This window comes from Mizuhopecten yessoensis, unplaced genomic scaffold, assembly GCF_002113885.1.
Source record: "Mizuhopecten yessoensis strain PY_sf001 unplaced genomic scaffold, ASM211388v2 scaffold716315, whole genome shotgun sequence".
Lineage (NCBI taxonomy): Eukaryota > Metazoa > Mollusca > Bivalvia > Pectinida > Pectinidae > Mizuhopecten > Mizuhopecten yessoensis.
This window is the reverse complement of record NW_018480055.1, coordinates 464,456-481,177: the sequence shown is the minus strand read 5'-3', so window position 1 is coordinate 481,177 and position 16,722 is coordinate 464,456. Positions and strand designations below refer to the sequence as shown.

The window sequence follows — 16,722 nt, the reverse complement described above, 5'->3', positions numbered from 1 at the left end:
AATGCGTTTTTCGCTCTATTTTTTCTTTTTTTGCAGGAAAAAGAAAAAATCAACCAATGTTTAAATGTAGTTATCAATCAGTGTTATGTTGTATTTATTTGGAATTGTAAATAATAAAGAAACAAAAACTAGTCCCCGGTTCTACGGTCTGTTTTTAACGCAGGGTAAATAAATGTATAGCATTTTAACAAAAACCAATTTAACGAGATAACTTCACAGATTGTATGGAAATTTAAGGCAAATCCTAACTGTGAACATGTACTTCAGCCATTAGGCGGGTAGGAGCCCTAAAACCTATAATCTGTTTTTGGGGTCTGGCATGATCGGATGTGTCAGGTAAAAAGTCATTTACACCAGATTTACCGATTCAGGTAAATGTGACCATGTCACGGCCATCGCATTGTGTGGATATCCGAGACATCACAGACTAAATCACAAATACGAAACAAAATGTTAAATACAGCTCGTTATTAGCGCTTGAAACGTTTTGTGAAATGTTTTATGTAAAACGAATATATATGTATACCCCGTCCCCCCATCCGCCTGCCCCGCACAAGAAAAAACAACCTTACATATGGCGCCAGTCATGAAACACTGAACTTTATGTACCCTCAAATTGAAATACTCATTTATTTAAAATATAACGACATAATTGCAGATACAATTGTTATTCATAAATGTCAAATATAAAAGTATATAAACATATTTATTTGTTGCATAAACCGTTTATTGTGCAGTCACCATCTTAGAAGAGTTTTTCCAAATTATATAATTGCATACTAGACGCAATGTTTTGGTGATGAAAAATTATCGCCGCATAAAAACTTTCCGGAACCCGCCACACGACTCACCGTGTTTTGATTATTTAGCCCGAAAATGGTCGAAAATTTGACGGAGTCGGTTCTATATGAGTTAACGGTTACCTTTGTACATGTGATAGATGATTATTCTGATGTTATTATTCCTTGTGTCCTAAGACAGCATTATGTGTGGACTTCACAGTAACACTTTTGAGAGCTGCTTGTCCAACATATTTTTTATTCTGAACGAGACATTGCGGGTAGGGTTCAACTTTTTTTAGTTGTTCAAATACAATGACTCGATATCACACGTTTTGTCATGTAACCATGAAGCATAAAATAATTCGGTTAAGTTTTGATTACTTTTAATAGTAACATAAGGCTGTAAATTAGTGGTCTCCATGTCATTAAACATTGATATACGCCCTTCGAACTTAACCACGGAAATTGTTGTTTATTCTTAAAAAAATTCACTCGTTTCAAATCTTTGTTTGCAACACAAAAAGGCACCTTAACTGTAAAGTCTCAAATTTTGTACATTTTTTTAATCTTTAGTTTTATAGGAGATGTGAGTTCGTTGAAAAGTTGTTCCAAATATTTGATTTTATTAAAAGTTTGACTGAACAAATACGATATGTTGTTCCAAATTACAGGAAACATGCCCCATACTATTCCGTCTTTGCGTATTGCAGAGTTATCTTCTCTAGGGAACAGGTATTGATTGTTACGTCATTGGTTTGTGTGAAAAAATGAAGTCGTTTTCTCAAAAATTGATGACGTTACTCTCACAAACAAGTGACGTAACAATCAATACCTGCTCCCAAGAGAAGATATTTCTGTAATATGCAAAGACGGAATAGCTTAAATGATTCCATTGAAACATTTTGTTAGGCCGGGTTTGATAACGGTGTTTAACTCGTACTAAAGGTATAAAACCAACTGAAAACACAACAGTTCAGGAATGTATTTTGTTGATCGCACGCTCGTATGGACGTCTCCCTTTGATGATCAGTCCCGACTGTACCGGTCTTACCGAACCGACAACAACATTGCACCTTATTACGGGACCCGTAGTCCGACTGGCGACTCCGGCACTTACCGAACAATCCGTCCAAACTGTTGTGACGCGAACTGTATAAGTTTATGTAACTAGTAGATTTACAGCTCTACAGGTGACTTAAATACAATTATATCTTAAACCCTTCGAATCGTTTTGTCATTTTATAGGGAGGAAAACATTAAAACTGTGTTGGGTAAAGCGATTACACCTCACTACTTACTCAATAACCTCGGCGTGTGGCGCAAATAATTCCCTATATATTCGTCTGTTGTTCAACACTATACTTCAATATTTGACAACTTATATGAAGCGGAAATGTGCAGTTTCACTACAGTTTACCCTTCAGACATGTTCAGAGTTCAAAAGTACCCGGTTCGATTTTGGTCCAACTTCCGGTCTGGTCCCATTTGTATTTTTCATTTCCTGTTATCCAAACCATGGAATTATATTTGTCTTCAGATTAGTCCATTTCAATACAATATGGTTTTTATTGTGTTATGATTTTGTTATTTTAGAACAAATGTTTGGTTCACAAATATATGAAGTAGGGGAATCGAAAACCATAAAATGAACGTTTGACAACTTCATTGATTAATTGACCGAATGATGGTTCTGAACGGTTCTGTTTGGATTACAAATGTTAATTACCATTCATCAAAAATTAAGTATATTGTTTCTGACTCCTTCTTAGTTTTATTTCAAATTACAAAATGGTTTTCATAACACGAATATTGAACTGACCACTGTTCACCAGATTCGAGACATTTTGACATCGATTTAGCACTTTCTGTCAAAATGGATCTGATCTATCGACCAGCGATCTGCTTCGTTCTCGTCGCTGCTAGAATCTGTGACCGAGAGTTACTGTGGCATGGGGATGGAGAGGGGGTTGATATAAGGGCGAATTTATCTATTTAGACCCTAAAAGGAATGCAAGTAACGTAAGTTTCGACACGTACATAGCAAACTACAAACTAATTATCACTTACAGCGCCCCCTGTCATGATGTACCTGTTCAGACAGGGGTCGATAATTAGTCATCACTTGTCAGTTGAGCTAAGGACACTAATTAAGTACCTCTAATCAAGCGAATGTAAGCAGTTTGGTTTCACGGCTTTCTGTGTTCTCGAGGTCGTGCCTTGGTCAGTCGACATCGTGGTTTTTCACACCGTGTGTCACGTGGTCGATAGTGACTCGTGCCAGAACGTTAATTGGAGAGGTGTTCAGGGCCCCTAGCTCCGTAACTTAACCAAATAACAATACCACGTAATGAACATAAGTTAACAAACACAAACCTGTTGAGCTGTTTGTATTAATGAGCACATTTCACAGGGAGGTTTCGTGACAAATTCACCCCAAACTCTTTATGTAAAATGAGCTTAAACTTTCAAAGTTAATTGAAATGTATCGATTATTAATTACCTATTGTACTTATCAACATATTCTTAATTAGTGAGCACGTTCTAGTGGCAGACCTACGTCAAATCGACACAATAAAACCCTAGCTATCTAAAAAATGTGTTAATGCCATTATAAGGAATAGCGGAGACACTTCTATTACCGTTATATGCTGTATGTGCGGATACCCTAATGATTTATATGAAGAGTTTGATGATGTGACTTTAATCAAACCGTAAAATAGTGTAAGTATAAATTTGAAATGTACATATACTAATATGTTTAAAAATCAATACATAAGTTTATCAAATCTTTCCATCGCCATAATAAGTACCACAAAAATTGTAACATAGCCCTCTCAACAAATATTATAGCTTTCTGAATAGGAGGTCTTCAAACTTCAAATAATTTTATAATCATTATTCCGACAGTTATCGAAACTCTTCAATAGTAAATAAGTATCTACTGTCAAACATAACCACTATCTTCAATTAATTTAATGATCATTATTCCGAAAATTATTCAAACTCTTAAATAATTAATATATATCAACTGTCCCACATAACCACTATGTTAAATATTCAATGTACGTTTTTGATATCACATGCTGTAACCGGAATTGGAGAAGACTTATATAGGCTGAAGCATGTTGTCCAATTTTGGGAATCTATTAAATATCTTAACAATAGTATCCAAATTAGACCTATATGTTTGGTTCCCTGGTAAGTTGTCGTAATTAGAAGCCATATGGATACAAAATACCTGAAAACGATTTATTAAGGAAATTAAAATCATTGTAAATGTTCTTTTGTATTTAAAAATGATTGAAGCAAAGCATATAACATTCAAGTAAATGAATACATAGAACAGCCAAGAGATTTATATCACAACGTTGATTTTTAGTACGAATTTTTAGGTATTATTTAAAGAGATTTAGCCTATTGAGAAATATATTGAATTTAACCAGATACTTAATCTTTATATAAACTTATTCAAATACCAACTTCAAGACGTATCGAAAGAATGACATTGACATTTTGTTATTTCCATTTCAAAATATTTTATATAACAGCAGATTTACAGATAATACAGATATCGGAAAACAGTCTGTGTGACAACAATAGGACTGGCTAACAGGCTAAGTCTATAGCAGACATACCAGTTTGTTTATCAAATTTTATTACATATTTATATTTACATATATAAATGGATAAGATGACAGACTATATCAATCTTCTCCATGATGGTATAAGTAAGACATTATATATATACATGTCATTAATAAGCTATTTATATTATTGTATTAAATCCAATCATACAATCATACATTTACCTACTTACACTCTCTATACACACTCATGTCAATGCTATATGATAGTTATACTATTATCTAAATTGACTAGCAACTATCAACAATTATGATTGAGTTAGGTTTAATACAGAAAATAATTCATTTAATTATATATACATGCAAAAAAACATATATAATAGTTTGATTATATTTAAACTTTTAGTTACATCATCCTAACCGTTTAGATGCAAAAATGTACTTTTCAACATTAGACAATATCAATATATTTATTTCAGAAGGTAAGTCAGTAATTCCAGATGTCAAAAGATGAACATTTAAGTATCAGTGTCATTCTATATAGTGGGCACACGATTCGACTCAGAACTTTACTGAACCTGATAAATACTATATATTAAATTACACATACACCTATTATACAATCTGTATGTATTTGTATCATATCAATAAATCAAGATTTACCTTAATCAGATAGGAAGTCATCACGTTCTAAAGAACTGACATTTTGACAAGAGAAAGTTTAAAATGCACCCTTCTGAGGACATTGTTCAGCTTCCTCACCCTGGATTGACCGCATTAAAACTTTTAATAGATATATATATGAAATGTCGATTTCTAATTATTTTAAATTAGCGCGTATTATTTTATTTTTAACTCTACTATTATTGACGTGAGATTCGTTGTCCGTTTTCTTGTAAAAATAAATACCCGTACAGAATAATTGCTGCCGTTTGATTCCAAACAACCATATTGGTCTTACGTGTTTAACCTTCTTTTAAGTCTTATACTGAATGAAAGTAAGAAAAAAGCAAAAAAAAAAATACGGCACTAAGTATGAACTCTCCTAACTCATACGACCTTTTTTTCTTTGTCTTGGTTTGATCAACGAAAATATCGGGTATATCTATCGGGGTAACAAGAACGTATTTATTACCGCCATTGTTACGACATAAAGGCAAAAGTCACGAAAAAAAACGAAAAGTTTTTTTGTCAGTGTGTCGCTGTGTGGTAAGTTACGTTAGAAAACACGGACAGATTTTTCTTGTTGATATCAATACGAAATAAATATAATAGCGTCCCTAAAATATGACTGATATTTTCCAACCCATTAAACCACTAAAAAGTCATCAAGATAAAGATCTCTTTATTTAGACAAGCCTGACATATTGAGAGTTAATTTACAGAAAACTAAAATGGATTTAAAGCTTGACGGTGGCATGTTTAAATATTTATCTAACATATTTATTTTCTTTATACTTTTTTTTCCCGAGCTCTGAGATTTTTCTTTATCAGAGCGCAAGACTGCCAATCGCTCCGGGGTGGACGAAGATGATATCTCGGCTTACATGCGGCTAATTAGGGGGGCGGGGCTTATATTCTTGACATGAGGGCTTTTGATTGGCGATAAGGTTACTTGATTGGCAGCTCTCGTGTCGGGGTATGAATTGACGTCTTGTTCCTGACAGTCAGTACACAGAGGAGTGGAAATACTGGATGGGCGGCGGTTCGTTTTTATAGTCAGTCAATTTAAACATTTCATGTGGAACTTTTTTGCGTGCTAGTCATACCAAGAAAAACAGGGGACATTTGTTTAGTAGTGCGATGGTTCTATATATAAATATATATACACACACCTCGCTGGATTAATACTGTATTAAGAACTACACGGAGCCCTAGTGAAAACGGCCGAGAGGACTGGAGTTCTCTAAGCAAAGGAGTTGGTAATCCCCTTCAATACTATTACATGTGTAAGAAGATTTAGGTATACGGACTGCCGGAATAAACACGTACGTTTGATTGCCTTTGTGTGCTTTTCACTAAGCGTTTACATTCTAGTGTTTGGGAAATACGAGAAGTTTGTTTTCTCCTCTGTACAAATCTTTTAAAAAGATTCGGGAGTAAAAATGTAACCTGAATTTCTTGTTTGTTTTAGGAAACGCTAACGGACTTGTGTGAAGGCCTGGACCAGTGTTTGTAAACTAATGGGTGGAAAGTCGTCGTAGCACCAAACCAACAGCACTCTTCTACAAAACTTGTCGTCTGCTCGTCATACACAACAATGGCGGGCCATCTCGGACTGTCGTGGAGATATTTGGTGTTCGTGCTTTGTGTGACGACCTTTTCGTGTTTGCTTGCGGACGCTGAACAAAGATTGCAATGCCAGGAAGTAACCATTCCGATGTGTCGCGGTATCGGATACAACTTTACGTACATGCCTAACCAATTCAACCACGAGACCCAGGAGGAAGCTGGTCTGGAGGTCCATCAGTTCTACCCTTTAGTGGAAATCAAGTGTTCTCCAGATCTACGACTTTTTTTGTGTAGTATGTATGCGCCAATATGTATGGAAGGTTACAACAACCATCTACCCGCGTGTCGCCCTGTTTGTGAGAGAGCACGTGCGGGTTGTGCACCCTTGATGGCCCAGTACGGATTTCAGTGGCCGGAGCGCATGAACTGTGATAAACTTCCGTTGTCGGGATTATGTGTTGATGCTAATGCTACAGACAGTTCCACAGCCTCCCCTCCTCGTCCACGACCCACCCGACCCCACATCGACCGCATTCCTCCTAAGCATATCACGGCGGATAAACCTCCGAAAAAATTGGTTCCCAACCTACCCCGGATACCGACACCTGTCAAAAAGGACGAGTACCCAGCGTGTTGTCAGTGTAAGATGGTTCGTTTGGAACAGTCGAGTGGATTTTACAACGAGATCATGACGGGAGGACTAGACAACTGTGCTCTGAACTGTACAAGTCCGTACTTTTCTTCAGACGAGATGACATTCGCCTCGTTCTGGATAGGCTTGTGGTCCATTTTGTGTTGTATATCTACTGCCATGACGGTGCTGACGTTTTTCGTGGACATGCAAAGATTCAAGTATCCAGAACGTCCCATTGTGTTCCTCAGTGCCTGTTACTTCATGGTCAGCTGCGGCTACATCATTCGCCTGATCGTCGGTCACGCAGCCGTCGCATGCGATGGGAAGATGATCCGCTACGAGACTACTGGACCAGCGTTATGTACGGTCGTGTTTCTCTTGCTTTATTTCTTCGGGATGGCGTCGTCTATCTGGTGGGTGATTTTGTCCTTCACGTGGTTCCTGTCGGCTGGGTTGAAGTGGGGACAGGAAGCTATCGCCAACTACTCTCAGTACTTCCACGTGGCCGCCTGGCTCATCCCCTCCGTCATGAGCATTGCTGTACTCTTCAAGTCGTCTGTGGATGGTGACCCGATCGCGGGAGTGTGTTACGTCGGCAACCAGAACATAGACAACCTCAGAGGATTCGTTCTTGCCCCGCTTTTTATATTTCTCATTCTCGGAACCTCATTCCTGATGGCCGGATTTGTGTCGTTATTCCGGATTCGGAGTGTGATTAAGGCTCAGGGACGCGGTAAGACGGACAAACTGGAGCGTCTAATGATTCGTATCGGTGTGTTCTCCGTACTTTACACAGTTCCGGCTACCATTGTGATTGCGTGCTATTTCTATGAACAACATCTTAAGGAGCAGTGGGAGAAATCCCTCGTGTGTCCGTGTTACCAAGGTGCTAGTAAACCAGAGTATTCTGTATTTATGTTGAAATACTTTATGTGCTTAGTTGTGGGTATTACTTCCGGTTTCTGGATCTGGACCGGAAAGACTGTAGATTCCTGGAAAAAGTTTTTCTATCGGACAGCCTGTTGTTGTGACAGAGACACTTCCGGATATAGCTCTCGAATGTCCAAATCTACGAACTCCAGTTACCCAGGTGTGAAAGCTCTCCCTCTCAGTCAGGTGTGATACACGGTGCCCAGACAGTGACTGTAAATTGCCGAAATGTTATATAAATTAATTATATATAAAACGAATCTTTTCTAGAGATTATCTATGTGTGCTTGACTGAGAAAGTTCTTTTTTCTATAATTTAATATCGAAAGGTTTTTGGTCTACGGATGTGAGTGAACATGTCTATTTTGTAAAGGCGATAATCATTTCAAAACACTTATAAAGATTTTTTAATTTCCTCCGAACCAGTAAATAGATTTTGGTTTCAGTTGTATGATTCGATTTTCAGACAACACAGAATAGATAATCTCTGGGAAACGATCCGAATTCCTATTGTGTAACACTGTAGTCCTATTTGTAAAACGTATGGTTAGCCTGAAACAAGACTGGAAAAACATTTGAACAGATTTAAAATTAAAAAAAAATCATGATTGTTTTTGGTAAAAAATATGGATGCATATAGAACTTATTCAATTCTAATTTTCAAAACACAATTTTAAAAATTAGGTGTAAAACAAAATGTTAAAATGTAATGGAGTATTGTGAAGAAGCGTTGCACCAGGTTGACCCTACTTTATACAATCGGACTACATTGTTACGCTTGTAAGTATGTAATGATGTGACCCACGTGTAAAAAACGCCCACTTAAAACTTAAGGTGAAAGTGGGAAACTTTAGTGCAATATTTCAATGTGGAGCACCTAGACAAGAGATGGGTCAATATTGACTTTCACAAATCTTGTGTTCGGAAGTTCCTCGATCAATTTTTTTTTTATTTACCATAGAAATTATTGATTTTTTTCCCCTCTTTTTAAAATAGATTTCCAAAAATGCATGTTAGCTAATCTGTGGGGACACGATGTAGCTCCACGGCGTCGTGCTGTGTAATTGTGGGTTGGAGTGGTGGCCGTACAATAAGAGTTCAAACTTTGTCAACACACTGGCACTGTCGACATCTCAAGTGTGTAATACATGTAAGCAAAGCTTGAACAAAAATTGACAAATAAAGGAAAGAATATAAGTACACATATGAACCTGTCACTACGCCAGAGTTGGCATTAGGTATTTAAGGCTTTATTTTCTGGTTAAAAATATGGAAAAAGGAAATTTACAAAAGTCGTTTTTTTTCAAAATTTAAGAAAAATGGATAAGAAAATATCGGAAACATCGCACCGATTTTTTTCTACTTTTTAAGTAGAAACGCACGATTTATTTCTTGTGATTAATAGTGCCACCTTGTTATAAATTGGAATGTGTTTTTTTTAAATGTTACACACCGACATTGACAAAAATAACACAGATAGTGTTAAAATTTAGACATGTTTTTTTCAATCTTGTGAGCAGCAAGAAAACGTAGGGTTCCGTTTTTGCACGTGGTATTGTCCTACTTGTGTTGATAAAATGATATTATTTACTGTTTAATGATGTTGACATGTATTATTTGTTATCTCCGAGTTATGGGTAAAATGCTGATTTCTTGACCTTTTAGAGAATTAATTAATTCTCTTCGTTTAATGAGAAATACAGATTTCTCCCGTCCTCATCGCCCCAAAAGAAATAGTGTATTGTTAACTATACTGCCTCCGGCCGGAAGTGTGTGCCCGCGGATGGAGGGATCATTAATTATTTCTGAATTCTGTCATGCAATTGGCATATATCAGCCTGTAGGTGTTGTTCTTTTGTTGATAATGTGACAGAAAACATGACGAGAGGATCCGTATGTCACTCGTTACCACACAGTATTATTCTCCGCCCAAATCCGGGCTATTGTCCTTTTATCCTGCAAATAGTTTTACCCATGTTTTTCTCGTTTGTAATTTGTCTCTTGTGAGTCTCCGGAGAATAAATCCGGTACGTTCTGACAAAGATGAGTTGCTGCCCTCCGTATCGTACAGAATAATTAATGATCCTGACAATCCTATGTTTGCGCATGTGTACGAGATTTTTTTGTATATTTCATGTTTATTTATAAGACACAAATTAATGTACATATATCCATTGGTTGACACCAAAATATCGCCATTTTATTGGGCCAATATTTCCCATTGTATTATCACGTTCGTTGCATTAAAATTAGTAAGTACTTATGTCGCTACGGTTATCCCGAGTCTGTAACTAGTTATTATAAACTGTAAATTCCCAAATCTCCGAAGTTAGCCCACCGTTTTATTTTAATTGCATCTATCAATCAAAAATATTATTATTTAGTTACATATATCAATTGTTAAGGTAAACGAAAATCCAAAGCACTATTTCATGAACAGCATGATTATATTTAAGTTTTTAAAAGTTTAGTAAAACATACGGAAGTGTATATTATTTGTCAATATAATTAAAAGAAAGAATGATCGGAGAAATAATTCATTAAATTGTATAAATAATTATCAGTATCCATGTGTATAAGCCCTACTGTTAAAAACTAGTGAGACAAAGAAAATTGAATTTGAATCATCAAAACAAACTACAAAATTGATTTAAAATTATCAACGCCAAAGGTATTTTGGAAGTTATTTAACAGGGAAAAATAATAAACCTACTGAATTTGGGTACAGCTTGGGCCAGTTCACTTCAACCATATTGAGTTACTGGAGTCGAGATAACTGAACTGTACACAAAATCGTGCTCATGGTTTTCCTGTAAACAGAGGAATTTGGTTGACAACAGTCTGTTTGTTTGTTTTTTTATAATGTTTTGAAAATACTTGACATCTGTACCATACGACGAGAAAAGTCAAAGCTTCATAAATTCAAAACTAGTTTAATTCTTTTTAAATTCTGACCACGGTACATTGTATCCTGGCTTTTATTCGGTTCTCAAATTCAGATTTCGATGGAGAGGTCCCCCCCCCCCCTCATGTTAGACACAATAGCTACAAATATATAAATAGGATTATATGAGGTGGTGCCACTAGATTTGAAAAAGTGATGAAATTTCAGAAGCAAAATGAGAATAATGTAGAAACTAAATACTAGTATAAAACGTGGGTCATTATTACTGAATGAATATTTCTCTGTCAAAATGATTTTTTTTTTTTGTAATTGGGAAAGTTGGATTGACATTATAATTTTCTTAATTAAAAAAATATGTAAAAGATAATGAAAAGAAGGAAAGAGTAAATTTGGATCTATTTAATTATTATTTTTTAAATTTTTCACATGCAAATAAAAATATGGATATTTTAATATGAACTAACAAGAGAATACATTTCAGAACCGAGGTAGTACGTTTGTTTTTTAAATATAAGTTATGGCTAGAAGAGTAGCATCAATAATTGCTAGCCATATGTTATAAATAAGAAATTCGCAAAACGTTTCTCACGAATTGCCTTGTGTAGGCCAGCCACACTAGACTACAAAACGGTTTTGTTACTGACGTGAGAAGGCTGAAATACCCGTGTTTTGTTCGTGTCTATTGAAGGGTTTGACCAGGTATTCGTTTTCAGCCCTATTAATACACCTGATTACCTAGCAACATTACAAATTATGAGAAATTTTATTTTGTGAAAGCCTAACTGTCCTTAGCGGTATACGTGTTATACAGCTTCAGTAAATACGAATTTGTATATGATTTAAAATGGTTAAGCTAGGGGGACAAGGGTTGTAGGAAATCAAGTTTGTTGTACTAGATTATCATAACTGCTATATTAAGTTATATGATTATTTCCAGTTCTGTATGAAGAGATAGAACTTTCATTTTTTTCTGTTTTAGTTTAGTTATGGTTAAAAACTGACATTTTTTCCCCCGTTCAAATCGGGTATAAAGAGGGTTAAAAGTTCCGACTTAATTAAAGTTGGTATTTTTTTAATTTATTTTTTTCGGTTTAGAACTCAAACCATGCCATACGTGTTATTATTTGCCATGTTGCTGTTCAGTGAATCGTTCGGTTACTAAATCAGGTTTTTAGTCACTGTTTGAAATACGTTGTGTTGCTTATCCGATAATAAGAAATACAATCTGTGTTTGTCCTTATGTAGAATGCTAACAGGCAGGATAATGCTTGTTTTGTACATTCATATATTTATGTTATTTACACAAAAAAGAAAAAGAAAATACACACGTTGAAGACAATCTCTATTGTTGCGAGTTTTTATTTAGAATTTGTTTATTTTGGTTTAACAATATGTTAATGTCAATGTATTTTGGGTAAAGGTATTTCAATCCCGCACCCCTGATTTTAGTGTGGGACTCCCCACATTTAGAGAACCCATCAATTTCTCACTGATGTAAACAATTCGATACCCATGTTCTGAACTTACCCGAAGAAAATCCTACAAAAATCACACAATGCTTGAAACGTCAAACAGATTTGGTACAAGTTGCAGCAACATATCCGAGCCCGTCCCTCAACATATCCGAGCCCGTCCCTCAGCATTTCTACAATCACATTGTGATAGCGACAAAAGCATTATACATCGTTACATAACAAAATCAGAAAGTGACCGAAGGAAACGAGAAACAGGAAGGAAGTTCAGGAAAATGACAAGTACATCCGGTAGAATTTCTTAATTTATTCAACAATAGAAGTTAATTTATACAACAATAGAAGTTAAACTACATGTGGCTACCTGGCTCATACCGACTTCACACTGGACAACTCACTTCAATTGTTAACTGTTCTTCATCCATATTTTAGCGTTTTGATATTTGAGATAGTAAAATTAAGCCTGAAATTGGAAAATATCATGAATTTGTTACGTTAATTTCCACAACTGTACAGCTCTGTAAGAGCCGGGTATGCCGTTATATGTTCGATACACGTACATCAGTTATTTCACAAGCAAACCTTTATATCCATATAATACGGATAAAGAGTTATACCGTACTTGATGACCTAACCACAATTCTCTACAAATCCCATCCCGATACGTAAAACACGGTGCATTCGTACATAAACACGGGTGGCATGCATCCGAAGTTATTTGTGGTTTGTGAAACAAACAATGGGGTGTCAATCACGTGTCCTGTTATTTTGAACTTTGACCCATGACACCCGATTACAAATTCGTGGACAATAGTCTTGAAAATGTAAACCTAACATACTGTATGACATACATGTATTCTTTTGACAACATTATCAAATTTTAACTTCGATTCTTCTAGAAATGAGGATTTTATTTCAAAATATTTTAAGAATAGAATTACACATGAGTTAAATGTATGAGTTGATATAATGATTTGTGCCCAATGCTCGTGTTTAATTTTTGAAGCAATCGTGTTTTAATTAAACCGAAGACTGACTAATTTAACACTGAATTCTTCTAACTCTTCCACCAGTTTAGATATGCATGTAAACAAATATCGCAAATTTCTTCTTTTACCACTAATTTGACACAAAGTGAGAGGAATGCGACCACTAAACCGGATATATTCTGACGGCAGGATGTGATGCCAGACTCTCCATACTCTACAACCAGTCAAATATTTATAACAAACACCACCCAGATCAGACGTACTTTGACAGACGGATCATCCCATGAGATCTGAATTTTAAACACATCATCAGCGATATTTCGACATCAACATTGCTTTTTATTACACTTTAATCATTACAAGTAAATAGTTTGTCAAGTTCATCAATATTTCAAATTTTCTCTGCATGATAAAAATCACTAGCAGAGTGTGACGGTGACGACGCCGGGTCTATCTTCGATCACATGATTATGCAGTGATTTCAAAAGCATACAAATACACTGATTCTGTGTTTAATACTACACAATAAACATACAATATCGTAAAATGAAATTTAAAAGTCTGTTTAAAATGTTCTGCTCATTCAGATATTGAAATGGTGCGAAGAGAATAAAGGGGAAGTGTAATACGAAATATAAACATGGTACCGGAGACGTGTGCTATTTTCCGGCCTGCGGGTTCGCATAGACACGTACAGTCAACTATAAATACCGAGGTAGTATACTAAGTCTTCAAGCTATCCAAATAGACCCGATTCCTCAATGACCACTAAGAATGACCACTAAAGGGTCTTAGAGTGACATTCACACGCGTGTTTGAAGTCCTGTTAATTCACCTGTACAGCCAAGGTATACACTCGGAACAATAACTTACTTTGACCTGTATGAGACCAGTCATACCATACACTATTTAACTTGTTTAAAATCTACATTTTATTTCAACACACTGTTGTAATTGTTAACATGATACACGGATTACAGAACAGGTTTACATTGCTGTATCGTTCATTTCTCTCATCAGTGTGACCAGTGTACCTTGGGCATAAAATGCTTTATAATTTATAAATGTACACAACAAAAATATATAGACGACCACAAATTAATTCTACTCGCTCAAATTCATGGATTCAATATTACCGAATTGTACATTCAACACTTTCATTATTTTATCTCTTTTATTAGACATTTCAATCAGAGAAACATTTGGTACGAAATAGCATAGCTTGTGTAAAAGTTACATAAAGCGAACCCATATATTTGGAGACATTAGCGATAAGTCGCGTAAAAGGCACTTCAAACGAATCAAAATATTTCATACATTATGAATTTGCCTGGTAAAAGTCACTTCAAGAGAACCAAAATAATTTAGATATAAGTTCTTTGTCGCGTTACTACCACTTCAAGCGAACCAAGCTTTGGACCATTCCTCTTGGATATTATTTTGGCACCGAGGTACAAAGGGTAGTGTTGGCTGATCACTAAGTACTAGTTAAACACAACTCGTACATAGTACCATTCCTCGTCTTATCCGGTACTAATTCAAACACTTCAAATAATACTTCAACACCGCAATATAATATTGGTTACCGTGAGCTACATAATGATCTACACGTACCTCATTCCCGGTTAATTCACGGGTATGTGTACACGTGTATTACACATACCTAGCTAATTCACGGGTATGTGTACACGTGTATTACACATATCTAACTACTTCACGGGTATGTGTACACGTGTATTACACTGACCTACATGTGAATCCCATCACGAGTATGTGTACACGTGTATTACTCATACCTAGCTAATTCACGGGTATGTGCAAACGTGTATTCCACATACCTAGCTAATTCACTGGTATGTGTACACGTGTATTACACATCCCTAGTTCATCCACGGGTATGTGTACACGTGTATTACACTGACCTCCATGTGAATCCCATCACGAGTATGTGTACACGTGTATTACTCATACCTAGCTAATTCACGGGTATGTGCGCACGTGTATTACCCATTCCCAGCTAATTCACGGGTATGTGTACACGTGTATTGCACATATCTAACTCATTCACGGGTATTTGTACACATGTATTACACATACCTAGCTAATTCACAGGTATGTGTACACGTGTTATACACTGACCTAGCCCATTCACGGGTGTTTATCCCGTGTATTACACTTATCTAACTCATTCACGGGTTTTTGTACACGTATAATACACTGACCTAGCCCATTCCCGCTTGTTTATCCCGTGTTTTACACTTATCTAACTCATTCACGGGTTTTTGTACACGTGTAATACACTGACCTAGCCCATTCCCGCTTGTTTATCCCGTGTATTACACAGATTTAACTCATTCACGGGTTTTTGTACACGTGTAATACACGGACCTAGCGTATTTAAGGGTATTTGTACAGGTGCATTACATATCCATAGCTCATTCACATATATTTGTACATGTGCAAAAAACTGACCAAGCTCATTCACTCATTCCTGCGTGATTTTCGATTATCTATTCACTGGTATTCCACAAATCTTGCTCTTTTTCACGGGTAGTTGTACACGTGAACTATGTTGACCTTGCTCGTTTACGGGTAGTTGTACACGTGTATTACGTTGACTCATTCCTGCGTGATTTTCGATTATCTATTCACTGGTATTCCACAAATCTTGCTCTTTTTCACGGGTAGTTGTACACGTGATCTATGTTGACCTTGCTCGTTTACGGGTAGTTGTACACGTGTATTACGTTGACTCATTCCTGCGTGATTTTCGATTATCTATTCACTGGTATTCCACAAATCTTGCTCTTTTTCACGGGTAGTTGTACACGTGAACTATGTTGACCTTGCTCGTTTACGGGGAGTTGTACACGGGTACTACGTTGACCTTGCTCGTTTAAGGGTAGTTGTACACGTGTACTACGTTGACCTTGCTTGTTTACGGGTAGTTGTACACGTGTATTACGTTGACCTTGCTCGTTTACGGGTAGTTGTCCACGGGTACTACGTTGACCTTGCTCGTTTACGGGTAGTTTTACACGTGTACTACGTTGACCTTGCTCGTTTACTGGTAGTTGTACACGTGTACTACGTTGACCTTGCTTGTTTACGGGTAGTTTTACACGTGTACTACGTTGACCTTTCTCGTTTACGGGTAGTTGTACACGGGTACTACGTTGACCTTTCTCGTTTAC

General features: G+C 36.3%; 1 protein-coding gene across 10 annotated transcripts in view; it reads left to right on the top strand.

Annotated features, from left to right (window-relative positions):
* The window catches only part of LOC110442966 (frizzled-5-like), a 144,302-nt gene extending 131,896 nt beyond the window's left edge, over positions 1 to 12,406 (top strand). For 9 of the 10 annotated variants that reach the window (XM_021486865.1, XM_021486872.1, XM_021486863.1 and 6 more), the window contains one exon: positions 6,501 to 12,406. In XM_021486865.1, the coding sequence (XP_021342540.1) occupies positions 6,627 to 8,354 (1,728 nt within the window). In that variant the 5' untranslated portion in view covers positions 6,501 to 6,626 and the 3' untranslated portion in view covers positions 8,355 to 12,406. Of the gene's footprint in view, positions 1 to 5,797; positions 6,355 to 6,500 lie in introns of those variants that run through there. The other variant, XM_021486870.1, reaches the window with a different exon arrangement.
* Positions 12,407 to 16,722: the final 4,316 nt, after the last annotated feature.